Source organism: Sphaerodactylus townsendi, linkage group LG07 (assembly GCF_021028975.2).
Source record: "Sphaerodactylus townsendi isolate TG3544 linkage group LG07, MPM_Stown_v2.3, whole genome shotgun sequence".
Classification (NCBI taxonomy): Eukaryota; Metazoa; Chordata; class Lepidosauria; order Squamata; family Sphaerodactylidae; genus Sphaerodactylus; species Sphaerodactylus townsendi.
Genome location: NC_059431.1, coordinates 54,808,967 through 54,836,661, shown reverse-complemented (window position 1 = coordinate 54,836,661; position 27,695 = coordinate 54,808,967). Strand labels below are relative to the sequence as shown.

The following is a 27,695-nucleotide window of genomic DNA, read 5'->3' as shown; positions in this document are numbered from 1 at the left end:
TTTTGGCATGGACAGTCCAAGCTGTTATCCCTAATTGATTTTAATTATGAATTGTACTTGAGAATAATTTTTCAGCTCCTAGTTTTATGTCATTTTGTTATTACAGAAGCTGCTTTGAAAGAGTTGGGGGGAGGCATAAATATTTTCAATTTGCACTGTATGACAGTACTAAAGTCTTTCAGTTCTTCATAGCTGGATTTGTGCATTTTATAAAAAGCATAGTTATTATAAAACTTATATCCATTCCAAGCCATTTTAAATGTTTTAATGAATATTTTCTCTTCTAATATGTAGGCCTAGAATTACAAAGGTCCACTTCAAGGAAACTCAGTTTGAACTCAGAGTCCTAGGAAAAGATGTAAGTTTTTTGAAGGAATATGTCTTGTAGCCTGAAAACAAAGCTTGATATGTTTGTTTATTTATTTGGTGTGTTTTTATCCCACCCTTCCTCCGAAGAGCTCAGGGTGATATAAATCATTCTCTCCTTCAAACAAGACTGTGTGATAGATTAGGCTGAAATAGAGAAACTGGCATAAGGTGCTCTTTATAAGAGTAGTGATTTGAACTTATGTCTAAATGTGCCTAACTGGTGATGACAGAAACCTCTCTCTGCTTGAACAATCTTTGCATTTATATTTTTCTTTATTTTGGCTTGTAGCTTTTGAGATGAGAGGGAAAGTATTAAGGAAGAGATGTTATGGTTTTCTTCCCTTTTTCTTACTGTTGTCTGCTAAGGTATATCCAGGGATTGTCAGGGTCTTTGGGCCAAACCAGATTTAAAATTTGGATAGCTGTGGTTGGACTTTGTGTGTTTTTTAATTTTTATAAATAGTAATTAGGGGCGGGGGGAGGGGCGAGGAGAGATCAGATTGGTCCCATGCTGCCAGAGCTGTGAGTTTAACGGTTCTCCCCAATGCAATAGTTGCTGTTTGCTATAATAAAAGAAAATGTGTGTAGGCTGATAACTCTGAAAAGGCTGATAACTCCAGGAAGGATGGATAATTTCCATCAGGCCAAGAGCATAGTTTGGAAAGAGTTAGCTCCCTCTCTGTTGCCACAACCCTGATCCAAATAATTTATTCCTCTGCATTGGCCGCTATAAGCTTTGTAAATAAATCACAACAGATTAAGTTGCTGATTTCTTGCTGTGATGTGTAAACTAACCCTTCATTTCAGAAATATTTTTGGGGGGTGTGGCCAGCTTGTGTGTGTTAAATGCAGTTCTAGTAGCGGGACTCTGGCTTCTGGTGTATATGGGCAAAAGCTTGTTTTAGGTTTATGTTCTTTAAAATAAGGCATAAAACTAGAGTCTTGGTAGCCTTAGTATTCTATAGTATTCTATAGTAGTTCCTATACTGCTCCATGCTGGCTACAGTAAAGCCCTCTGGGGCTTTGTGGGGACAGACCCTTAGGGGCTCCGTCAGTTTTTCCTTGAATATCAGTCCCTACTGACTTTTTTAAAAGCTCCTTTGGGTGTAAAAGAGGCCATCGTATAATTTTATGTGAAATAAAGCAATTAAAAAAGGATACCAAAGCCACAACTGTATGCTTAGTTACTTGGGAGTAAGTCCTATTGAAATCCATAAGTTCGGGTTCACTTCTTCCTTGTGCTTAGCAACAATGGTCAGAACTGCCAGTTGGGCAGCCTGCACAGGTCAGAAGACATGGAATATTGTAGCTGGGTTTTTTTTCATTGAGGGCACAGTCTAGCTAGCGCATTATAATCAGAATGCATTTTCTTATTGCCTTTGGAGTGTAGAAAAGTTAGGCGTTGTGTATTTTACATGGTGTTACTGACACAAGTGCTTAATCCATTGACTAGTTAAATACACTCCTATGCATAATGACTAACCTACCTTTGCCCTAGAGGTGTGTTCTTTTCAAGTTTTCAGTGGCTTTAATTGACCATGACAGAAAGCATGTATGTTTCATGTGCATAGCATTTCCTCCTTTTCTTTGAATTCTCTAACTTGTCCAGTTGATGGATGTGCTCTTGTAGAAAAAGAATGGTCATTCTTCACTGTCACCATTGTTGGTAGAACACACAACATGTTTTGTAATGAACTGCTAATATACTTTTTAAAAATGTCAGTTTAGGAATGCGTCTAATTATGACTGAACTGGTATTTCTGTTTTTTTGTACTTCCTTAGTCCACCAAAACTGTATATTTTACGGTTTGAAGGCATGTCTTTTGTTTGCATTGGAAAGGTGAAGCAAGTGTGTGTTTGCTTCTCAATGAATGAAACTTTGAGGAAAAAAGATACTCACATTAGTATTCACATTTCAGGGGACATGCTTTTTGCAGTTCTTATCTTAGTCCTGGAAACTGCAGTGTTGAAGTGGCCCTTGGGGCTAATGTTGATTTGCTAGGTTCATTTTAATGACTCATGGTATTTAGGATCATACTGGTAAGAAAAGAATGTTTATCAGGCCAGTACTTACAACACTGTTGTAACTCCACAGGCTGACATGAAAGAAGGATCAGTCTGCACATGCCCAAACTTTGAAATGCAAAATAATTTATGTCAGAAGAATCATTCTCAGCCCTTCTTATTACTTTTTTAAATTTCAGTGTAATGAAACCTCCTTCTTTTTTGAAGCACATAGCAAAACCGCATGCAGAAATTTATGGAAATGCTGTGTAGAACACCATACATTCTTCAGGTGAGTAAGCTACATATTTAAAGCTGTATGATTACAAAAAGCAAACATATTTCATAGGGAAGCTTAAGGCTTGTTTTTAGCAAAATTTTGAATCTCTCGAATGAGCCTAGCTATAATTTAGGACTGTCTTCTGACTTTTTTACACTGGATCCAAGGAACCAAGGAAGTTAAATAGCATTTAGGTAAATGTCAGTTCTGTAAGTACTTGTGTGAGAGTTCACACAGTGCCATATAGGTTCTCTAGCAGTTCTCAAGCTTCCAGGTAGAGGAAGTTGCAAATGCTGTTGCAGAAATAGAAAAAAAACACCTTATGATCACTTCTCTAATGCAATTCAAGTCATAAAACAACATTTCTGCAAGAAGAAGACATCTTCCAGACAAGAAAGGAAACTTTTGTTTTGTTAAAGAACTACCAGTGTTAAGAAATAAGAGTAACAAAGAGAAGAAACACAATGTTAGTAGAGATGGTAGGAAAGTAGTAGAAATTTAGCTCTTAATCATTAGTGCCATAGTGACTTGGATCACTATTTATTGTTACCAGCATCACTCTGGCTCAGCTGGACAGGCCTCCAGCTTGAAAAATCTTTTACTAGGCTTCCTTGAGTCTTCTGGTTCTTAATTTTAGCTTTCTTGCAAGTGCATTATTTTACTTTCTGTCCTTTTCTGCCCCCTTACTAATCTGTCTACAAATCTGCATGTTATGTGGCAGTTTTGATTCTAAATTGTACCTGTCCAGAGACTCCACCTCTGTTCAATGTTAGCCAGAGGCATATGAGGGCCAAATGCCGCCCGGAGGCAAAAACCCCTTTGGGTGTCCCCCGCCCCCACATGGAGCTCTGCTTACTCACAAGTAAGCCCTGCTTACTCATGAGTTGGGCCACAGCCCCTCTTCCCAGCCCAGCAGCCAGGGCACCAGTTTCTCTGAGGGCAGTCCCTCTTCCTGGCCCAGCAGCAGGAAGGCATCTGGTCACATGGAGAGCCGATTTTGCACCCCTCACGTGACCAGATTAGGTACGCCCAGGGACATGGGTTATGCCACGGAACATAATTCTGGAGTGTATGTACTCTTCACAAAGTCTGTTACAGTACTGTTTATGTAAGTTAGTCTATTGGAGATTAAACATTTTAATTCCTCTGCCAGGAAAGAATGCAGTAAAGCCAAAGAACCACATTTGTAATTTCAAAATGGTAGCATATGATTGTTAATGCCCAGTTCTGGAACGTCTGTGAGATGGATATTTGGATTTGCAATGCTTCTGTGGAATTGGAAAAAGTTCCCAGTCTTCATATGCGTGCTGAGAGAGCTATTGGAGGCAAAATCTGTAGCTGAAATCCTACATACAGCTACCTGCACATAAATTCTGTTGATTTCAGTGGAATCCACATGTGTGCAGGATTTCAGCCTGTGGCTGCAATTCAAATATACATAAATATTTTTGTCCCACTGAAATACCCTTTAATTTCCCAGATTTTCAGCACAGAATATTTATGCTATTACAGTGAACTCTACCATCAGGCTTCTCACAGAGTGGGCAAAGAACTTAATGTTTCAGAGGAGAGATTTGTACAGTTCACTGGTGTCACACTAAGTGGTCATTTGTATCAGTATACCTTCTGGCCTTGCTTCAGTGAAATTTAGTTGTGCTTGAGTCTTAACATCCACAAGACAAATTTGTAGGCAAAACTGAAGCCTAAAGTAATCTTTTTTTTTTTTTTGCATTAGAAACTTGGGTGTTAAAAGCCTGACAAAAAGCAGAGTAGCCATTTCTTCCTTGTTGCAGATTCTTGGGGTCCACAGAATCTTCATTGTTACCAAATTGTGTGCAAGACAGGATTTTTTAAAGGTGATGATAAAGAAGAGCTTGCATATAAATCATGTTCATAGGGAAAATGTTATAATGTTTATAATCATTATAAAACAAAATAATCATTATCAAATAAAATAAATTGTTTTATTTTTAAAACATATAGGATGCCAGAAAATGAGTCCAGTTCTCTGTCAAGAAAACTTGGTAAGCTGGGATCCCTTCGTTATAAGCATCGTTATAGGTAATTCAATTTATTATCACTTCAAACATTTATATTAACGTTTTTCTGTATGTTTTTCTGATCATATAGGGCCCCATCTAAGGGAGGGGTGGCAAATCTATCTACGAAAGCAGTGCAGGCCGCATCAGCGGACTTGCCCTGGGGAAGAGGTGAAACAGCTAGCCATGACCACCATGGCCCTCCCCATCACTGGGATGCAGTGCCGGTGTAGCACAGGCGGCCGGGGGGTATGGCTGGAGCTGTTCACCCTGTTGTGCTGGCAGACAGGAAGGCTGACTTTCACCACCAAAAACATGGTGCAAGTCTATTCTGCCCAATAGGGACTTCCTGGCAGTAGGGAAGCATTCCGCTTTTTAAGCCTCCCCATTCTGCCAGGAAGCCTCTATGGCGATGCTTAACAGAAGAGGTGGGGAGAGTCATTGATCTGGCCTCTTTCTTATCACACAAATGCATATACACTGCGCAAGTTGACAGCATGTTTGTGTAATTGTCCCCTAATGCTGTTAAGTCACACATTATTATTTTTTCAAATCCAAATTTGGCTTTATGATTTCATTTACAAAGTCACAGGCACTGAGAGCCAGCGTGGTGTAATGGTTAAGAGCAGGTGCACTCTAATCTAGAGAACTGGATTTGATTCCCTGCTCTGCCACTTGAGCTGTGGAGGCTTATCTGGTGAACTAGATTAGCTTGTGCACTCCAGCACATGCCAGCTGGGTGGCCTTGGGCTAGTCACAGTTCTTTGCAGCTCTGTCAGCCCCACCTACCTTACAGCAGAAAAAAAAAGGGGGGGGTGATATAAATCCAACTCTCCTTTTCCTTCTCCTTCTTCATCAAGAATTTTGAAATTAGTTTCTGCATTTTCCATATTAGGAATCAGATAAGCATAAGCATAAGCATTTTTATTGTCATTGTGCACGCACAACGAAATTTACAGCAGCATTCCTCGATGCACACAATTTCAGACTCATACATCATCCTCACTTTCCCCTTCCTCCACCCATCCCTACACAGCCCCAAACACATCAACACGAAACCGCGGAGTTTAGTATAGCCACAGCTCTAGAGTAGAAGCTGTCTCTAAGCCTCTTTGTCCTAGTTTTGATAGACCTGTATCGTCTACCAGATGGTAACAGTTCAAAAAGAGAGTGTGCTGGATGAGACGGGTCCCTCAGATAAACAGCTGCACTGACTAAAATTAGTTCAGATCTTAGACTCTTCAACTTTCTGTGCTAACAACATTTAGAACTGATACATTGCAGAGCAAAAATACTATTTGAGTTTAATTTATTGAATAATAAATGTTCAAGGTGACAAATGTATTGCATGAGATGTAGATATGAAATTCTTCTCCTATGGTGATCGCACACTTTTCTAGTGTTTGAAGAATCATTGTTGTTAATGGAAAATAATATTTTCTGGCTGCCAGAAAACTGTCAATTTGTGTAAAAAGTGTAAAAAGGACCAGTATAAATTAGAATATGTGAAAGAAATATGATTAAATAAATATAAATATAATTGCATAAATGCCTACTGGTTAGTGTCCCTGGGTCTAATACCACAGATCAGGAAATGGGTCCTTTGCATGTCTGGATGATTTTGTAATTGGTTGCAAAGTTATACTGGCTTTCGTTTTCACTTTTTGAGACGGAGTGATCATTCACCATATCATTTAAAAGGGAGATTCTCAAAATCACTCTTTAAAAAGAAAGTGGTGAGTACAAGTACTCCTGTTCCTGCCCCTTTCAGAATTACCCTACCATTTTGTAAATCTTTTCTTTCTAGTTTCATTCTAAAATATCTCCTTGGAGGCTGTTCTCTGTCCCACTGTAGCATTTTCTCATGCATTCTCTGTGCACTCTTTTTTTTTTAATTAAAAAAGTAGTGTCAAGCTGGCTGTCCCATCTCTGTTGACTGTGTGTAAGATACTGTACTATCTTGCTGGATCTGGGCTAGCATATGTACAGCAATTCAGAGATAGATGGGATTGCTATACTGTTCAGATTAATCCTTTGTGTTCCTTGTTAATCTGCTTCTAAAATGGATGGGCAGAACACTGTTCTGGAAGTAAAGGAGTTATGGTAGAAATGAAAATAGAGTAGAGTTTTTAGAGACATTTGTATTGCCTTGTTGGATCCTACTTTTGTCCTCATTTTCAGTGACACAGCCATTTATTTGCTCAGTTTGTGCAAATGTTGAAGCTCTTTAATAAGAATAAATATTCAAGAAAATTAATTCAAGAAATGCACCAAAACCAACTTTATATTATTAAGAATTGCACAACATAGATCTGAGTTATAAGGTCACAGTTTCCTTGGGTAAATAGTTAAACAGGGAAAGCATTTTGTGTGTGGTCTTAAACACATCTTTGGAAAAATATCAAGAAAAGAAAAATGCCAGCTAAATCAATTTGCCCCCTTCCCCAAGACTGAATAGAACCAGGAATTATATTGTGTAGCCATACATTCAAAGACTCAGTGGGGGTTTCTGAAAGGTCATTTGTTGGTGTTCTTGGACCAACAACCACTCAGAACAGATTCAGATAGGGGGCTGGTAGTATAAGAGGCAGGATTGGTTTGGTAAGAAAAGGGAGATACCATATGCTAAACTGAGAACCAGGAATGAGCAAGTGAAAGCAGTGGTTATAATTGTGAGGAAAATGGGCCTTATTTTCATTTTTCTATAGAAAAGCTTGATTGACTGTGAAATTGCATTGCATTGAACTGTAGTGAATGGATTTATCTTACTAAAATATAATAGATAATTGAATTTTATTTTTCAAGCTTTCCATTTGTTAATGAAATACACACTGTTGCATTTTCTAGTGGGAGGACAGCTTTGCAAATGAACAGAGACATCTCCATCCAGCTTCCTCGACCTGACCAAATTGTTGAAAGAACTCGCAGTAAGACTTATCCAAAAAGAATGCCAAAAATGCAACAGACTGGTAAGTCAGAATGAACAGTTTTCTCTGAGATTGAAGCAGAAGTATAAATCACATCTAATTAGAATCAGTGGCAAAACTAGTATCAATTAATGGTTTTTTGTCCCATCCTTATTATCTCTGCTACTTTCTGTAAATCATTCTGAAATGTCACAGTAGCATTACATTTTCATTACTGTGCTCATGTGCTGCATTTTTGTTGTGTTGGAAATATTAATTGAACTAGAACATTCTGATTTTTACAGTTGGTGACAGTAGAATTGATCTGGAAGTTCTTTGGAAAACTCCACCTTTCAAATCAAAAGTCTAATTTGGAATAACGTTCTTAGCTATTTATTTACATCATCTTATTTACATAGTCCTGTGAAAAGTAGAGCAGTACTACATTGAACTGTAAAACTTGGACAGGAAATCCTGACAGGTTCTTTTTGTAGAATTTCTTAAAAACCATCTTATTTGAGCAGAGACTATTGCAACAGAAGAAATAGGCAGCTACATTCTGTGCTATTTGTGTCTCCTTGATGTCTAGCAATGTCAGTGATTCCAATGGCCGGTTTATTTTACTCTCTAGGATGGTGGGAAGAGTGTTGGTTCAGTTCTGTTGATCAGAAAAGGCAAGTAATTTACATTGTGTAATTGTGTCAGGAAGGCACTCCTTTCCTTACAGATTTTTATATTTTTCTTTTGTAAACGAGAGCAGCTTCCCCTGGAAACGCCTTGTTCTCCTTCAGTGGGGCTACAGTCATCCAGGCTGATGAGATCATGCCTTCTTTGTCAAGGCAGAACTATGCACATTTTTGTAAGAACTCCTGGATGAAGGGGCTGAACTTTTCCAGTCTGAATAGCTCTGCTGTTCAGGTCAGGGTCATCTATCATAGCTCCTACCTGTAAAAGTGAAAGTAACTCTCCTAGCCAACCTGTACCTCGGAGAGGCTTACCTCCATGTGCCTATTCACATGGAGGCTTACCTCCATGTGCCTATTCACATGGAGGCTTACCTCCATGTGCCTATTCAGCCACCTATCGGTTTCTTTGCTTCTGATTGGGAGAAAAGTACAGCACCTTGCCCTTTGGACTCTTGTCAGCCCCAGAGTTCTCTTCAAAGTCCTGATCACACTGATCAGAACTTTTCAGGGTCAAGCACTTTTCAGGGTCAGGGAACGACACATCTACCCCTGCTTAGATTACATGCTGATCAGAGCTTCGGAAGACAGCCTAAGGAGAGATACTCAAGTTGCACTACAACTGTTGCAGGACCATGGTTTCCTGATAAACTGGGAGAAGTGACATTTGGCCCCAACCAGGGACTTCATTCACCTGGAAGCCAAAGTGAACACAGAGATGAGGAGAGTTTTCTTACCATCAGAAAAGCAAGAGAAGATTTAGGGGGTAATCAGAGACCTGTGCAGAAAGTAACAGAAAAAACTGATGGAATTGACTGCAGTGCTGGGTCTCTTCATCTTGACAATAGACTTGATTCTGTGGGCAGGGGTTCACACCAGATCTCCAGTGGGAACTACTGTCCTTCCAGTGAGATATCTGCAGGAAAAGGCAAAATCTCAAAGAGAGCTTGAAAAAGGACTTGGCATGGTGGATGATACGTTCATATCTCAGTCCAGGCACAGCCTTTCTCCAACTGCCACAAATTCTGGTGACAACAGATGTGAGCAAGTGGGGTTGGGGAGCCCACTGCAAAGATTGGGAAGCATAAGGATGTTGGTCAAAGGCGGAGTGCTCCTTCAGCATTAACTGGTTAGAGCTGTGAGTGGCAAGGAAGGGACTTATACCTTTTATGGCCTTTACACATCTGCTCTGGGGCCATTATGTTCTACTAAGAACCAACAACATGGCATCTCACATAGACAAGGGGGAACAGAACAATGGCTCTCCATTGGAAAACTATCTTTCTGTTCAGTTGGACACAACAAAACCTCGCAAGTCTGCAAGCAGATTATGTTCAGGATGTGGACAACATGATGGCAGACTGGGTCAGCCAATCAGCCCTATAACTTGGGGAGTAGTCCCTAAACCCAGAAACTGTCCAGGCAGTGGTGAGGCATTTCAGAAGCCCCAGGAGCAATTATCTCATTTTTTGTTAATTTTTAGAAAACACGTGATGGCCTCTTAAAATCTTTCCCTGTTGCTCAGTACATAGCAGAATATAAATCAGAAAATTTCCTTCTTTCCAGTATTTAAAATGTTTTTTAAGGTTGGAAGCAAGTCAAATGACTGCTCGAGATATCATTGAGCAGGTTGTTTGACTTCTTGCCCTTTTTATCAGAGCCAATTCTCTCCCCATGCCTCCCCAAACAAATACTTAGGAGTAGCATAACGGGGCTTTGATTGTGGTATCCAGGCACTAGGATAATGTAGGAGGGATAGTGTAGGAAGAATCCCAGACATTGGGATAGTATAGGAGGAAGAGCTGAGTACCATTAGCATTTTGATGGAATCCATCATCAAACTCCTGATGGCCTCAACAAAAGGCTGCATATGTATGTTGAATAACATCAGAGAGAGGATTGAGCCCAGTGGGATCCTGCATTTCTTGTTGGGAAGACTTCTCCTCCCTGATAGCAACCCTCTGGGAGCATCTCTGGAGGAATGGGAGAATTAAGTAAGGGTAGTGTCCCGCACTTCCAGGGAAGCAAGCCAGTCAATCAGGACAAATGATCAACTGTATTGGATGCTGCTGATAGTTCCAGAAGGATCAACAGATCCAACATGCCTTTATTCAGATGTATATAGAGATTATCAACCAAAACAGCTAGCTCTGTCTCAGCTAGCCCTGAAGCTTGATTGAAAAAAGTTGAGATCAGATGTCTCATCCACAAAAACCTGGAGCTGTTCAGCCAGAGCTCGCTCAATTACCTCCCAAAGGAAAGGTAGATTAGGCATTGGGCAGTAATTGGCCAGCTACTTTTTATCTAAGGAGAATTAGCAAATGTCTAACAATCGGCTCTCTAAGGGAGTTTTCACAGCCCTGTGAGAGACAAATTAATAATCTCTCTCAAAAGTTAATGTTTATAAGCAAGCTGAGCGCATTCATTTACTTGGAATTAGCTTCAATATTCTGTTAGGAGGCTCAGTGGTCTAATGTTTATTCAGTTAAACTTTCCAAAAAGAAATAAAAAAGATAGATTTGATAGATTATTTCCATAATTAGGAAGTTTAGTGCCAGAATTTAGAAGTTTAGATTATTTTATTCTTTGTCAGAATGATTGCTGAGCCAACAAATGCATACTTTTACTTCCAAGATCCTTTTCCTGCACATATCTCATTGGAAAAGCTGAAGATTTGTCTATAGTTGATAATCAGTTTTTTTGTTTTGTTTTATTGCTGCTCCTTTTTGTTCCCAGTCATTTGGAGGATTGGGAACTTTGTATGAGAACCCACTCAGCCCCTGTCTGGCTCTCATAGAATATTGCTAAAAGTCCAAATAGCACCGTGTGCTTGATGCACAGATGGGAAGCATTAGTGGCCGCATGGAGTCTTTATGCTGTGTGGCACAAACATAGCATGGGCATGTCTCTGTCTGCAATGACTGGTGTAACAAAGGCCCATGTTTGGGAAGTGGTTTCCAGTGAGAGACTGCACTGAAATAGTTAAGTCCTGCCCAGTCCTGATTGACTGGGGGGAAACTGCCTGAGAGGAGAAAAAGAGGCAGCTGGAGTGCTGGGGGGGGGGGGGGGTTCCCCTGGGGAGAGTTGGAGTGAGGAAAATTCCAGAAAAAGGGTCTGAACCCAAAAACCTGTCAGGGCTACTGAATATATAAAATTAGGGTGACCCTAGGGATGTGTCATTGGGACTTGTTTACTTTCCCTTAAGGCAGGGGTAGGGAACCTGCGGCTCTCCAGATGTTCAGGAACTACAATTCCCAGAGGCTGATGGGAATTGTAGTTCCTGAACATCTGGAGAGCCGCAGGTTCCCTATCCCTGCCTTAAGGGGAGGTCTCCTAGATATGGCTGCAGGGAAGTGCCTGAGGGAGACTGGTCAGTTTGAAGTGGAATATCAGCTTCTTGAGGAGAGAGCTGTGACCCTTCTTGGTTTATTATTAATTAATTAATTAATTAATTAATTTAATATACCGCCCTATCCCCGAAGGGGAGACACAGGGATTCTAGGCAGGGACCCAACCAACTCACCGTGGATCAAACTGTCTGAATGATAATACTTCTGGGTTTTGTTTATGTTTATGTGTTCCTCAATCCTACCAAAGAAATGTTTGATGTTGGTTTTAAATAAAACCTTTTGTTGTGGAGTTGTACGGCAATACGGGCTCTAGTGCTGATTTTGAGGGAGGTCCTTAACTTCAATAAAGAATAATTCCTGAAGTAATAACTCCCTGGTCTTGGAACTTGTGAAAGGGAATCCTTCCCTCCCCCCTGTTTGGTTTTGTTACAACTGGATACTAGCCATTGGAAAATTCCTTGTGTAGATCCTCTTTACCTGAATGATCTAACTCTGTTCCCTTGAGCCCACCATTTTGTGGCACAGCTTTTTTCAATCGTGTGTAAAATGTTTATTTTATTGTCATTTTTCAAATTCTGAATGTTTTTCTGCTGTATCATATACTTGTCCTTAAAATAAAAATAAATTATACACAATCTTAAAAAATGGGGTCCATGGGAACCAAGTCTCCCAGTAATTCAGGAACTTTGTTTTTAGGTATTACTTCTTTGCCGACTGTTCACTTTCTTTTGTTGATGCAGTGCTCAGTTTCCTTCCTATTAAAAAACCCAGCAAAGTTCATCTCTGTACCCCAGCTGCAGCAGCATGTTATCTTTCTCACTCTGTCCCACACTCCCCTATTACATGTAGATGGTATATTTCTTTATTAGAGCAGGTTTCAAGTTAATTACTATAGCAATACAAGAAAATGCACACTTTTTCAGTTTCAGGGGATGGTCTTGAGAAGTGTATTGTGAGACAGCAAGCAGCAATCTTCTGGAAATCTAAGGATCTCTAAGTCTAAGTTAGACTTCCAAATCAGTTTTTTTTAAAGTCCTCTATTCTCTTAAGTCAGTTCTCTGTTGCCTACCATGACAATAGGGTCTTGGCTTCCTGTTTTGTGATTTTTTGCATTTTCCTGAATTTTAACAATTGAAGTTTGATTAATGGATACTGCCTCACAATAATGGTGCAGGGGGGTATTGCTTCCTTTTTATGCAGCGGATCTGTAAGAATTGTAGCAAGTTTTTCTATTCTTTTGTGCATTGTGCAATGAGAGACTAAAGAGAAGGTTGAGTCATTGGTCTGAGACTTGCCTGATCTAGAAATCTTTGTGTATATGTATGTATAATGTATGTGTGCATGGTGATTGAACAACAAAAATGGCAACATATTCACATAAAGTGAACCAGTGTGGTATAGCAATTATAGTGTTGGACTACAACAGGGTGGACATTGGTTTCCAATCACTGCAGTAATAGATGAAGAAGAGTTTGGATTTATACCCAGCCTTTTTCTCCTGTAAGGAGTTCCAAAATGGCTTTCAACCTCCTTCTCTTCCTCTTCCCATAACAGGCAGCTTGTGAGGTAGGTGGAGCTGAGAGTGTTCCAAAGAACTGTGATTAGCCAAGGTCACCCAGCAGGCTTCACGTAGGCTTCAAGCAGGGAAACAAATCCAGTTCACTAGATAAGCGATAGCTCATGGCTAGAAGTGAGTAAACAAACCTAGTTCTCCAGATTAGAATCTACCACTCTTAACCACTACCCCACTATGAAGCTTACTGGGTGGCTTGACCCATTTGTTCTCAGCACAAACTACTTCATAGGATGGGTGTGAAGAATAAAGGGCTGAGGAATACTGTGTACGCTAGCCAGGGATGGTCCTTGGAGGAAGGATGGAATTAAAATCAAAATATATTATTGAAATCAGGTGCCCTAAAGTGCAAAGGAGTCACTAAAATGTTTGTTTTTCCTTCAGGATCACATTGTACAAAGCAGTCTGTAATACACAAAGAGTTCGGAGAAAATGAACAAACTACCAGAATTATTGCCCCCTCACCAATAAAAAGGTAATGATAAAAAGACCAGGATTGCCATTTTATTCCTGCAAATAGCTAGGGGAGAATGCAGCACTAGTGAAAGCAAGTGCTTAAATGTTTTTCCTAAAAACTGGGATTTTAAAATACCTGTGTTCAACTAATTAAAAATTGAGTTTTTCAATAAAAAGTCATTTCTCCCTACTTTTTAGTTTTAAGAAATCAAGAAATGAAAGCAGCCCAGAAACCCAGAGAAGTAAAGCTTGTGCACCATGGGAAGAAAACTGCTCTCAGAGGTAAGAAAATGCATGATAACTTGCAAAAAGGATTCAGTTGTTCATATTTGCTTACTGGAAAACATACATTTTAATTGCCCACATATATGCTACTTCTGACATTTGTACCCTGTTCCTGAACATTCCTCTGTATTTTGGTAGGGTAGGAAGATTGGCAGGCAAAAAAATGGAAGGTGGGGAGCAGTCTTCTCAACCACCAGCGGTGACCTAGCACTAATATCTGACAGGTTGGAAGGATTTTACCACAGTCAGCCCATCTCCAGCTTCACACAACTGTTTGAAGTTCTACTTGTGCCTGACAGAGCTTCTCTTCCTTGACTCTCTCTGTGTCACTGAAACCCTGAAGCACTGAGTATTGGGAGAAGGGTAAAAAAGAGGAACACCGAGGGGAATGGTAGAAGCAGAATGATGGAATTTCCCTGTGCTTGCATGTGTGGAAGTCCCACTTGTATATGTGTGCACATGTATGCATGTGGAAGGGTAAGGCAAAGGGAAGAATTTCCTCTCCTACCACCCATCTCCTCCTGAGTGTTTTAAGAGAAGAAGAAGTTTGGATTTATACCCCACTTTTCTCAACCATAAGGAGTCTTAAAGTGCAAACTCCATCCTTTCCTACCTCCCAGCAGAAACCTTGCGAGGTAGATAGAGCTGAGAGAATTCTGAGAGAACTATGAATGACTCAAGGTCACCCAGTTGGCATCATGTGTGGCAATTCTATTTCACTCAGTAAGAATCCTCTGCTCAAATGGAGAAGTGGGAAATTAAACCTGGTTCTCCAGATTAGAGTCCACCACTCTTAACCCACTACACTATGCTGGTTCCCAAGAGGTGTAACTATGTGTGTGTGCTTACACACTAGGGCAGTGGTGGCGAACCTTTGGCACTCCAGATGTTATGGACTACAATTCCCATCAGCCCCTACCAGCATGGCCAATTGGCCATGCTGGCAGGGGGCTGATGGGAATTGTAGTCCATAACATCTGGAGTGCCAAAGGTTCGCCACCACGGCACTAGGGAGAGATTGGAGGGGATAGGCCAGGGGAATTCTTTGCTCTGGATAATGCTTTCCACTTTGTATATTAAATCTGTAGTATATGTGCTCATCTAAGTATACCCAGCATCTGTGTATATACAGCATGCGTGTATTATGCCTGTGTGCAGACATGTTGTAAGCATACTGTTGACAGCAGTGGAGATGACTAGTTCAAATTTATTCCTCTTTCTCCTCTCCATCATGATGTGTTATAACTTGCTTTTTTAGAGAATTGTGATAGGTTTGCAGGCTCATAAATGCTGTTAGTAATTAATACTGTTAATAGGAAAATATGGAGTGAGAAGAGCATGTGTGCAAATACAGAGTTGTAATCACACAAACATTAAAATGATTTCACCTCTGTAAGAAATGTAGTATTTTAGTTTCATCATTGGTGTAAGAAAGACATATTCATTAGAACTTCTTAACTGTAAAAATTCCCTATTTCCAAGAAATGTTTATTTTCTATTCTGCTTTGTACCTTCTCATAAAAAATTGTATCAGTGTAAAGTTCCTTAATCATCCTGTATGCATTCTCCGAAGGCTTATGTGCAATTGTCCTTTTGTTTGAAGAGTTCAGTATAATGTATTTATTCATGGAAAAGCAATAACATCTTCAATCTCAGCTTGACCAAATCTTGTTATCTGTACACCTTTTAAATAATGTTCCTGTCAGCACAGGAAATTATAGTATTTTCCAACACTGCCAACAAAGTATGGTATATATCTTCATGGTATATGCCAGGGGTCGGGAACCCGCGGCTCACGAGCCGCATGTGGCTCTTCTGCCGCTGTTCTGTGGCTCCATGAGCCGAGCCGCTGGCCCCATCTTCGCCCGCCCTGCAGACAGCAGGACGGGCGCATCCCTCGCCCATGGCCGGCTAGGCCGCGCCGTGGGCTGTGCCTCCCGCCCGCCCCGCAGCCAGCGGGGCGGGCGCTTTCCCGGCGGCTGGCCGAGCCGAGCCGCCAGCCCCAACTTCGCCCGCCCTGCAGGCAGCAGGGTGGGCGCATCCCTTGCCCATGGCCGGTAGGCCGCGCCGCGGGCTTTGCCTCCCGCCCGCCCCGCTGGTTGCGGGGCGGGCGCTCTCCCAGCGGCTGGCCGAGCCGAGCCGCCGGCCCCATCTTCGCTCGCCCTGCAGGTAGCAGGGCGGGCGCATCCCTTGCCCATGGCTGGCTAGGCCGTGCCGCGGGCTTTGCCTCCCGCCCGCTGGTTGCTGGCGCTCTCCAGCGGGCTGGCGAGCCGGTCCGCCGGCCATATCTTCGCTCGCCCTGCAGGTAGCAGGGCGGGCGCATCCCTTGCCCATGGCTGGCTAGGCCGCGCCGTGGGCTGTGCCTCCCGCCCGTTTCGCTGGTTGCCTCCCGCCGGCCCCGGGGGGGGGGTGAGCGGGGGTGGGCGAGCGAGCAAGTGGGCGGGGGAGCGGACGGGGGGCGTGCGAGCGAGTGGGGGGGTAAGTGGGGGGGGGTGAGCCAAATGGCTCTTTGAGGGGAAAAGGTTCCCGACCCCTGGTATATGCTGTGGAATGCCAGTGAGATCCTTTGTTTATTCTTGTTTTTCTTTAACCCTAGTGGGCTTTATAATTCTCCCAGTGACCGAAACAGATCACCAAAGTTTCCTTATTCACAACGACGGCACCTTTCAGGTGGAAATGAAAATGAACCTGGTCAGCCACTCAGAAGGAGGTGAGACCTCAGATTTTAATGGTACAAGGGCAGCATTTATTTTATAGTATGATTTTCTCTTATAGTAAGATGTTCTCATAGTTTGCAGTTCTGAATTTGTAACTTAAAAAAAACATTCATGTAAATGTTTCATTATTTCAATTTTTTTCTAGATCGCGATCCCGTTGTAATACCAGCAGTGGTAGTGAGTCAGAAAATTCCAACAGAGAACACCGTAAGAAGAGAAACAGGTAACTATGTAATTCTGCAGATGTTCCAAACAAACTGTATACTTTGCTTAACCTAGAAACAAGAGATCTGTTTATATGGAATTATAATGATTTAATTTATATGAAGTATCTTTTTTCTGGTTTTTTTCTAAAAGCTGGGAGATAACCCTCCATCTTCTACTAGGAAGTATGGAAGTAGTGGTACACAGTGTGGAGGAGTGAATGTAGTGATGGAATAAGGTCTGGAAGACTAATGGTCAAATCCACATTCTGCCATGAAATTTTGCTGGGTGGCCTGAGGAAAGCCATACACTCTCATCCTAAGCTAGCTCACAGGGTCATTGTGAGGATAAAATGGAGGAGAGGAGAGTGCTGCACCCCTATTGGGGTGAAAAGCATGGAGTAAATGTAGTAAATAAATAGTTAATAGGTTAAAATTCTTTTCCAAATGGCAAATATTTCACAACTTAACATGAAATATTATAGAAAGAGTGCAGATCTTTCTATCATTGGGTAGATTTTGATGAAAATCTTTTTGACAAATATCCTCTTAGTTGCCTTTACAACTCCACAATATCAGCTATTGTGGATAGTTTGAATGACATCAGTAAGAATGCTGCATGTCTGCATAAGTCAAACTGACATTATTCTTGTAATATTGCTGTGTTTTCCCCCACATTCCATGTAGTGTTAGGAATTGTGTTAAGTACTCAAAGGTCAAGAATAAGCTCCTATTTAGAACCAACAAGTTCAATTATGATAATTTTGTAAATAATTAAAAAATAGTATATGTTTGTGTGTTGCCAGCTAAAACAACAACACAAGTAGGGCTCTTAATAGCCTACATTTTGAACATATTCTTACAGAAATAGACAAACAAATCCAGTTTCCAATCCTGACCAAACGTTTCAGCCAAATGGTCTTTCTTAGTGGTCAAAAAAATCTCAGTTCCAGTTTTTGACCACTGAGAAAGGCCATTTTGCCAGAATATTTACTATACATTGTGGGCGAGTTGGTATTCTCATGCAGTGCTTCAGTGCAGTAAATCTGGTTTAAGAGTCAGTTCTATAACATGGTTTTCCAATAGTTAAGTGTGAGCAGGGGCGGAGTGAGGGGGAACTGTGCTAGGGCATGCGCGTGCCCTGCCGCAACGCCACCCGCCCCCACCACGCGCCGTCGTGCCCCCCTGTCCCATTGGCACTACACCACTGAGTGTGAGTGTGGATCTGGAAGCCCTGGGCTCGTGCATGTAACTTGCTTTATTAGTTCTTTCCTCCTTGAAATTCTCTTACGGGGAAAATTGACTTTCTTCTTGCCATTAACCCAAGAAAACAAATAAAAGTTATTTTGCCTTATTGTGTAGGACAGACATATATTACCTTTCCCCCTTTGTTTCTTGTCTTCTGAATAGGCTATTACTCATGTTTGTCCCAGTGATTCAGTTGTAAGAGTTAAACATGTTCCCAGTTGAAGTAAACTGATGTTAGGATTTTAAAATGCCTAACTTTCACTGGTTTTGTGCCAATAATGTTCATTCTTCCTTTCCTGGCTTTTGTTAGCTTGTGTGAATAATGAATTCATACATCTTTTAAATGTTCACACACTTAAATGTACTTTTCTGAAAGTGATGTATTAACCAGACACCAAGCCATTGATTTTTCAAATATTTACACTTGGTATGTTAATCTTTCCACAGGTTACGGCAGGAAAATGAGATGGTTGATTCAGCTCCTCAGTGGGAAGCAGTTCTAAGGAGACAGAAAGAGAGAAACCAATCTGACCCCAATCATCGACGATCCAGGCACAGATCTCGCTCGTATGTTAATCTGCTTGAAATTTTATAAAACTTCTAGAATGTTGACTACAGAGATAATGTTCTTTTAGGTTTCCTGTACTCAGTTAAGTAGATAGTCAGTGTGGTGTAGCGATTTAGAGCGGTGGACTCTAATCTGGAAAACTTGATTCCCTACTCCCCCAAGAGTGGCAGAATCTTCTCAGGTGAACTGGATTTGTTTCCATACTCCTACACATGATCGATACCTACTGGGTGACCTTGGGCCTGTCATAGTTCTTTGGAACTCTCTCAGCCCCACCTACTTCACAAGGTGTCTGTTGTGGGGAGAGAAAGGGAGAGTTTGTAAGCTGCCTTGAGTTTTCTTACAGGAAGAAAAAGATGGGGTATAAATCCTCACTCCCCTTCTTCATCTGATGATAATGAGCTTTGCTATGCTTCAATGAAGAGAACTACATAATAGAGAGGGGGCTGTGGGGAGTTCTGAAGCTCATTCTGGTAACCCCTGTCAAACTGCATATGGTATTTTCAAAATCCAGAGAGAAGGTGAAGACTGAATAGTAATAGAAGCTATAAAGAAAATGGGTTTGAGTCACAGACATTTACTACAGTTAAAATTCCAAGTGCAATAGAATGAGATTGCTGGAATCAGTGTTTCAGTTTTTATTATTCTTGACAGGCAGCCAGATTTTTTTTTGTTCTGACTTCCTAAACTCTAAACTTGAATTCTAGGTAGCATGTAGTAGCAAGACTGACCATTTCAGAATGAACACTGCCTGACTGAAGGCAAGACTTCCCTCCCTCTCCTTCTGTCTGATTGGAGGGGAGAAGGCCTGGCAGTCGTGGCCTGATGGGAGCCTCTTTTAAAGTCTTAGCTATGCCTGAGTGAAGGAACCTTTTCCTGGCTGCCCTCAGTTTCAAGGTGGAATCCTTGGATGCAAACGGTTAGCAGAGCCTTGCAATTCTCAGTGGGTCTTGCAATTTTCAATGGGTCTCTGGGTTGTGCATATCAGGAAGGCTTGTGCCTTTTAGTTGGGGTTATTTGGACCTCATCAGCCCCTGTAGTTTTGGAGAATTGCTGAAATGGGTGGGCTTTCCTGTTCTTGTGTTCTGAGGTAACAAGCAAATTTAAGCCCTGCTGAGCTTCATTTTCTATTCAACACAGCAGCCTTGGTCCATCTTTTTGCTTCAAACTTACTGCACTGATTCTTAACCCTAAGGCATAGGTACTGTTTTAATCAGCTCCTTGCCTGCATTGTAACAGTGGCTTCAGGTTTTTCTGCGTGGCTAGTGCCATGTCTTCACTACCAGAGCTTGTACCTCTAAGTGAACAAGTCTCCTTTCAGACTACTGAAAGATCAAAAAGTACCAACAGGGACAGCTGATGTCTGCCCCTTTTAAGGGGATATTGGCTGCCAGGTGATTGTTGTTGAAATCTGAGTCCAGGGATGACCTCTTCAGGAGGGAGTGTACCACTGCCTCCTTCAAGGCATAATGCATTTCCCCACTCCCAAAGGAGGCATTCAACACCTCCAGGATCCACCAAGCCAATTTCCTCTATGTAACCTTGCCACAATAGGCACGGATCCAAGGAGCAAGTGGTCAGCTGCAACACTGCAAGCAACTTGTCCATATTCTCGTGTTGCAGCAATTGAAACTGATCCCATACAGCCTGACCAGTCAGTTCTCTGGAGGCCACCTCAGGGTTATTCAAAATCATGGGAGTCCAAATCCATACAAATCTGAGTGACATTGCCCTGAAAATATTTTGCAAAATCATCGCAGCTGACCTCTGAGGGCAGAGCTGGTCCCCCCACCCCACCCTGGAGATAGACACCAACCCATTCACCACTCAGTTGGATGGCTATATGTGAATGAAAGTCAAAAGAAAAGATCAATATTATCCTTTCAAGGTAATATCTGTATTGATTATATCAGTATTACAGAGGCTGCTTTCAAGGCCTTTGCATTTTAAGGGAAAAGCTGGCCATTGTTGCCTGAGGGATTGATGGCAGGTTTTGTTCTGCTCCCCAGGTGGTTATTTAGGTGCCCTGCACCCGGCCAAAGCAGAATGTAAGACTCACTGATTCAGTTAACAGTTCAATACTTAAAGCTTTAATTGTAACAATGTTGACAGACCCTGACTCCTCCCGGGTCTAACTAAATAAAGGTTACTTTGTTGCAGAAACTTTCTGGAGGCTGGAATTTATTGACGTAAACACTGTGAGACTATAACATCCATGATTTTTTAACTTAAATACTGTGAATCTATAACATCTTTGACTGTTAAATACTGAGAGTCTATAACATCTTGGACTGTTAAATACTGAGAGTCTATAACATCTTGGACTGTCTAACTTGTTGCTGTCACCCAGCTTCCGTTGGCACCTAACTGCCAAAACCAGACGGGTTGCTGGGTAATAACTGCCATAGAACACCAACCCTAGGGCTTCTTAAAGGGACAGAACTAAATTCGGTTCCCTCCCACTGAATACTGTACAAAACATAGCTAAACCCATACTAACTGTGGGGAAACTAAATCTTAAAGGGTCTGTGGGGGCATGACAGGTTTTTCCCTTAAAATGCTAAAGCTACAAAAGCAGCCTCCGCAATATCAATATAAGCAATATCAATATTATCTTTAAAGGCTTTAAAAAAGCAAATCAACTTCCTTGCCTTTGGAGCCATCCAGAAGGAGGGAAGCCCTGAAGTGAGAGGAAAACTGTGGTTTCTCCACCCTTGCAAACTGTGGGGAGTCAGAGATTTCTGGGGACACAACTTTAATGGCGTCTGTACAAGAATCTCGGCCCCGCAGGAACCATACACTTGCTGCGGGACAGAGTGCCAGTGTATAATCAGTCCATGTCTCAGTCTCCTGTTGCTCTTGTCACCATGCATGCAAAGGGAGCCAAGATACAGGGCATTTTTTCTCTCCATGTAGGCACACTTGTAGCATGTCCTTTCAAAAGGCAGGAAGAAGAAACTTACCTGCTGTATGGGGTTTACAACCTAGCAGGCAAGGCTCTGCTAATCCACTTGAGGGCTCCAACCTATGGGATAAAGAACACTGATATGTGGGCTACAACCAGTGGTGGGATTCTGCAGGTTCGCACCACTTCGGCAGAACCAGTTGTTGAATGGTACTTGTAAACAACCAGTTGTTAAATTACTTGAATCCCACCATTGGAACCGGTTGTTAAATTATTTGAATCCCACTACTGGCTACAACTCCTTTGTATTTTTCCCACATATTTAGCAGACTCTGTTGATATCTGGCATTTTTGTAGTTCTTTCAACTGCTCAAAGTCCTTCATATACATTGCTTGTTGTAATACCTGCAATAATCCTGTAAAGTAGGTTAATGTTGTCATCCCCATGTTAAAGATGGGGCTGAGGCTAGGAGAAAGTGCCTTGGTGCCACCTACTGAGATCATGGCAGAAGTGAGATTTGATCTGGGAACTACCTGATTTGTAGCTTCAGCCACTGTGCTGCACTACTTACTTTCACAATTAAACGATTGGATGTACATGAATAATAAGAGACTCCTAACAAATAATTTTTTAAAAATCAAAAAGTTTATTTTTATCTAAGATTTGTAAAGTCAGGGCATGCATGGTTGGTGCTAATAAAAACGCCAGTGATGCATCTTGAGTCCATTTTTACTGTATCTTAACGTGGTGAATTTCACAGTGCATATGCTAATAATGTTGTACTAAGCGCTGACCTGAGGACTTTCCCTTGCCATTCTAGCTGAGCCATAAGCCTTATCAAAGCAATTCACTCTTTCTCCTTAGAGAATCTGAGATTCATTGATGATTATTTTTGCATCCCCCGATGCCTGATTATTACTTATTCAGAAAGGGATGCCAGTCCCTTGAGATAAGTGCAGAGTTCACAGCTGCCACTTTGGATGAATGGGATTTAATGAAAAAAGGAAGCAGCTCAGCATTTAGGCTGAAAGATATTAAAATCCCCCTTCTCCCACCTTCTCATAATATTCACTAATGCACCAGGCTTCTGCCTTAGGGAAGCAAGAGCACCAATGCACGTAGAAGGGAGAACAGAAGGGGGAACAAGAAAAGGCAGCTGAGAAATAGGAGGGGGATAAAAACACAAATGCAACAGAAACTAATGCAGAGCATTGATAGCCTTGAGGGAAAAACCAGGAAAATCCTGCTATGGGTCTCTTCTGAGTGTAATTATTTTTCCCTATTCTAGAAGGCAGTATTCATACTCTATGGAAATGGATGCACATTTTTTGTTTGCTTTTTTGTTTTTTGAATGTTTGATTCATTAGGTGAATGGATGGTAACCAAAAACAATTGTACCATTTGAATCAAAACTACAGTAATGCCAGTTCGCTCGCATGGCTCTTACCTGACTGTGCTTCTGCTAAAAACAACTAGTGTCTCCTATGTATACTTTTCTTAAAGGCTTGAGGTATACAATTTGTGACTCATCCTAGAAATACATATTACCAAAAAGAAGGGAAGGAAGAAAGTAAATATCATGGAAATTTGAATGAATTGTTCTACTAAAAGTATAATATTAAAATCACTGTTCTTAGCTAGCACAATTTTGGAGTTTGGGTCTATTTGGATTATGACTACATGACTTTTTTTGTTGGCATTTATAGGAGAAGTCCAGATGTGCAAGCAAAGGAAGAATTGTGGAAACACATTCAGTATGTATTTCTGCAGGGCTGGGTTGCCACTAGTGAATTTGGCATAGCTCTGTTTTTATGTAATGTCTAATGTAATGTCTAATGTTTTTCCAGGAAGGAACTCGTGGACCCATCAGGCCTCTCTGAGGAACAATTAAGAGAGATTCCTTACACCAAAGTAGAGTAAGTGTGTGCACTAGGGATTCCAGTTTTGTACCCACTCTGTCTTCCATTCAGATGGCTCATTTCTGCAGGCAGTTGGCTTTGCATTAAGAACCAATTATGGGACTTCTTTGATAAAAGATTGTTTGCTGGAGAAGGCAGTGCAAAATGGAAAAGGGCAATAAAATATTATTGTAACGAATTATGGCACAGTCTACTGAAAACAGCTCTCAGACCTCCCAGAAATAAATGTGAATTGTGCAGTTCTTCCTTTAGGTCTCAGGATATCTGGGTATTTCGTTAGCCACCAATCAGGGAGGCAGGAATCTTAAGTAAGATTTTTTGCTTCACTGTTGCCGTGGGACCCTCCCACTTCTCCAGTTTGTTTCCTGCGTCTAGGGAGTGCAGTTGAGACAATTGCCTGTCTTAACTTCTAAGCTAATCAATTTCTTCTGAGTACTACTATTCTGTTTATCTTTTGGTCTGTATGCTGCTTGAGCTGGGAAAAGGAGCACTCGTGCCCCTTGCTGCACGGAGCGTAGTCTGACTACTAGTGCATTAGTACTGACTGGCAGTGAGCACCTTTGCCCTCATTATTACTGGGCCAGCTACTGCGATGCCTCACAACAAAGGCCACTCTCTGTCCTCAGATGAGGACTGCGGACCCATCAACCCAGCATAGCAGGGAATGGCGGACACTTGCCGCAGAGGGCCTGTCTGATCCCTCTCCCTCATGATGGAGCTCCAATGTAGCCCAAGCCCTGAGGAGACTGATTTAGGCACGAATTCCAGTAGTGCTTCCAAAATGGCCGCCGCAACAGCGGGAACCCAAGTTTTGGCATGCTCAGACAAAGCACCACCAGGAGCTTCTTCACAGCGCCCTGCCAGCCCTGGAATGGCTCCAGCCACCACCTTGGCCCCTATTGACAAGGAGCTACCGGGTAAGACCTCCATTAGGGACTCTCTAGCTACAGAGCTCATTAAGGGAAGTTGGAAAGAAGAGGGATATGATGAGGGACGAAATGTGTGCAATGTTTAGGGCTCATTTAGATGGTGAGTCCTTTGCTCCTACTCTGCAGGAGATTTCTCTTCTCTCCCCCATTCCTGGTAGTTCACGGGAAAATAAGTGGACCCATGCTTCCTGGCAAACAAAAGCAGCGTTAAAGAAGGCAAGGTTGAGCCCCAAACCTGAGTATTTAGGTTCCTTGGAGGGGGAAGCCTCAGATAAACAGGAGGGTGAGTTCTCCTCAGGGGAGGATGGATTAGAGGACATCCAGGTTCCACAACAAGCCTCTCACCTCTTCCAGGCAGGGGATTATCATTACCTACTTACCAAATCAGTGGCTGCTCTCCATCTCCAACCGACTGAGGGAGGGAAAGAGCCAGCTAAGCATAAGCTTAGATCTAAGCATAAGGGCGAAGAAGAACTCATTCCAGATGCCAATGTCACTACCAAGGTTTTTCCTTTCCCAGAAAATTTTGAGGTCCAGATGACCCAAGAGTGGGACAGACCTTCGGCCAACAGACGGTACCTCAGATTCCTGCGTAAACTCTTTGCGAAGCCAAGCTATACCAATGATATCCTGCAAGTCCCACCTGTAGATGACCATGGACATCCAGGGTCAGATCAGGGAAGTCTTAGATAGAAGGGCGGAGCAGTTTTGCAGACGATACCATGAGGACATGTCCATGTCCATAAAGGCTTTGGCAGCAGCCTCCTTAGTTGCCAGAGCTTTGATAGTGTGGGCCAGGAAGCTTCTGGATATTATACCTAAGGAGGAGACTAGAATAGTGGACAGAGTAAATAGGATTTTGAAGGCAGCCTCCTTTGGGGCTGATGCCACCTTGGATACCATAACCTTCTCCGCCAGGGCCATGGCTTCCTCTGTAGCCACCAGGAGATTATTATCGCTCAGACAATGGCAAATGGACTAGAGATCAAAGTCCAAGGTTACAGACTTCTCATTCCAGGTGGACAAACTCTTTGGTGACGAATTGGATAAGATCCTGGTTGAATCCAAGAACAAAACTAAAACCATGCCCAAAACTTTTTGTCCCTTTGATAAAAGCAAACTTTTACACAGTCCTTTCAGACCCAGCCAATCCCCTCTCAGTCCAAGCAGGAATATAAGCAGCCCATCTGGCATCAAAAAAGACAATTTTGGAAGCCCTTCTTCTCCCACAAATTCATTAGTAGCAATAGACCCAACCAAGGCAACAGAAAGCCCAAAGTGTGACACCGGGGAGATTCCAGTAGGCGGGCAGACTTCTCAGGTTTCATCAAACCTGGGTCCAGTCAGCCTCCAACACATGGACCCTGGAGGGTCCTCAGGGTACGTAATAGAATTCTTGAGAACCCCCCCCCCAGCAGATTCATACTCTCTCCACTCTCCAACAACCCTCTCAAAAGACTTCAGAAATTAGAGGCCATACATAATCTTGTTTCCAGTCAAGCTGTAGAGCATGTAATTGCCTCTCAGAGGGGCACAGGTGTATACTCCATCTTATTTACCATCCCCAAGAAGAATGGAGAGTGGAGGGCCATCTTAGATCTGAAGTTTGTGAATCCGTTTGTCAAGTTGAGAAGGTTCTGGATGGAAACCCTTTGGTCAATAGCGGACTCCCTATCACCCAGGGAGTTCCTCACGTCAATAGATCTATCCGAGGCATACTTACATATTCCCATATTCAAGGGCCACAGAAGGTTCCTCCAATTTGGCATCGGAAGAGAACATTTTCAGTTCATGGCCTTGCCATTTGGTCTCCATACCACCCCAAGAGTGTTCTCCAAGGTCCCGGTAAACCTGATTGTCATCCTCAGGCGGGGGTGGGGTATATGTCTCCACCCCTACTTGGTCAATATTTTTATCAGGTCAGAGTCAAGAGAACAAGCACTGATAGATTGCCAACGGACTATTCAAACCCTAGAACACCATGGGTTCCTTGTAAATTATGGAAAGAAATCTCTTGTCCCAACTCAGAGATTAGAATACTTGGGTTTTCTCATAGATACGATAGCATGCAGACTATTTGTACCCCAATCCAAACAGAGGAAATTAACAGCCAAAGTGCATGCAAAGTAAAGCAAAAAATCTTACTTAAGATTTCTGCCTCCCTGATTGGTCGCTGACAAAATACCCAGATGTCCTTTCACTCAAAAGGAGAATGACCAATGGTTCCCTTTCATTTTAATCAGATTGGTATAGGTATGCTCCCAATAGCTTGTTCTGTGAGTGTCGCCAAACCTCTGGCTTGTCCTTTGTACTTTTTCTTTCAGAAATTCAAACAGAATCAGGGCCAAACTTTATATAAGGAGCAGCAGTGGCGTAGGAGGTTAAGAGCTCGTGTATCTAATCTGGAGGAACCGGGTTTGATTCCCAGCTCTGCCGCCTGAGCTGTGGAGGCTTATCTGGGGAATTCAGATTAGCCTGTACACTCCCACACACGCCAGCTGGGTGGCCTTGGGCTAGTCACAGCTTCTCGCAGCTCTCTCAGCCCCACCTACCTCACAGGGTGTTTGTTGTGAGGGGGGAAGGGCAAGGCGATTGTAAGCCCCTTTGAGTCTCCTGCAGGAGAAAAAGGGGGAATATAAATCCAAACTCTTCTTCTTCTTATATAACTCTGGCATGTTCATTTGTTTAAACTTGGGCCACCCCTGTCACAATAAAAGAAGGGTGGGATACGGATCTGACATTGGGGAAGCAACAAAGGAACGTGTAGTCGAGGGGTACAAGGCCCATCCCTCACATTATTTAGCTTCTCAATCTGTTCCTAAATGAGATTTCCCCCCAAGCAATAGTCTTAGCAGGGTGTAAAGAGAGAAATGTCCAGGGAGGAGGAGGACTGTGGACAGTTAAGCTGCAGCATGCTTCACAACAAACCTTCCATTCTGTGTTTTCTGTGTAGTTGGGGCCCACCACCATGTTCAGTTCTCACTCGCATCTGAGTTCCTAACAGTTTGCTGCATGCCTGCTAGAAACTACTGAAATCTAGGGACAGCAACTTTTCTCATACTCTCTTAAAAATTTACTCTTCCTCTTATCATCTGAAATGGCTGGTTGACTTCCTTGACCTTTCTTCCGAAATATGTCACCAGCAATTACCATAGCAGAGTTGCTCCATTTCATTCCAGTAATTGGCCATCCTGGATGGTGTGTAGTGATGCGGACAAGTGCTTCTGACGGGAGAGGAATTTTGTTTTGCATTATAGTGT

General features: G+C 42.2%; 1 protein-coding gene and 1 long non-coding RNA gene across 3 annotated transcripts in view; one reads left to right on the top strand and one right to left on the bottom strand.

The window, feature by feature from the left end:
- The window catches only part of EPB41L4A (erythrocyte membrane protein band 4.1 like 4A), a 108,527-nt gene that overhangs the window by 75,539 nt on the left and 5,293 nt on the right, over nucleotides 1-27,695 (top strand). For both annotated transcript variants that reach the window (XM_048503140.1, XM_048503139.1), the window contains exons 10-20: nucleotides 295-358; nucleotides 2,574-2,665; nucleotides 4,637-4,714; nucleotides 7,540-7,661; nucleotides 13,589-13,679; nucleotides 13,859-13,942; nucleotides 16,542-16,655; nucleotides 16,808-16,885; nucleotides 18,561-18,680; nucleotides 23,294-23,341; nucleotides 23,435-23,503. In XM_048503140.1, coding sequence (XP_048359097.1) covers nucleotides 295-358; nucleotides 2,574-2,665; nucleotides 4,637-4,714; nucleotides 7,540-7,661; nucleotides 13,589-13,679; nucleotides 13,859-13,942; nucleotides 16,542-16,655; nucleotides 16,808-16,885; nucleotides 18,561-18,680; nucleotides 23,294-23,341; nucleotides 23,435-23,503 — 960 coding nt within the window. The remainder of the gene's footprint in view (nucleotides 1-294; nucleotides 359-2,573; nucleotides 2,666-4,636; nucleotides 4,715-7,539; nucleotides 7,662-13,588; nucleotides 13,680-13,858; nucleotides 13,943-16,541; nucleotides 16,656-16,807; nucleotides 16,886-18,560; nucleotides 18,681-23,293; nucleotides 23,342-23,434; nucleotides 23,504-27,695) is intronic.
- Nucleotides 2,551-23,701, bottom strand: LOC125436277. The gene is made up of 3 exons (XR_007245033.1): nucleotides 23,035-23,701; nucleotides 21,645-21,706; nucleotides 2,551-2,946 (listed from the first exon to the last, which is right to left on the bottom strand). It is a non-coding gene; the product is annotated as an uncharacterized LOC125436277 (long non-coding RNA).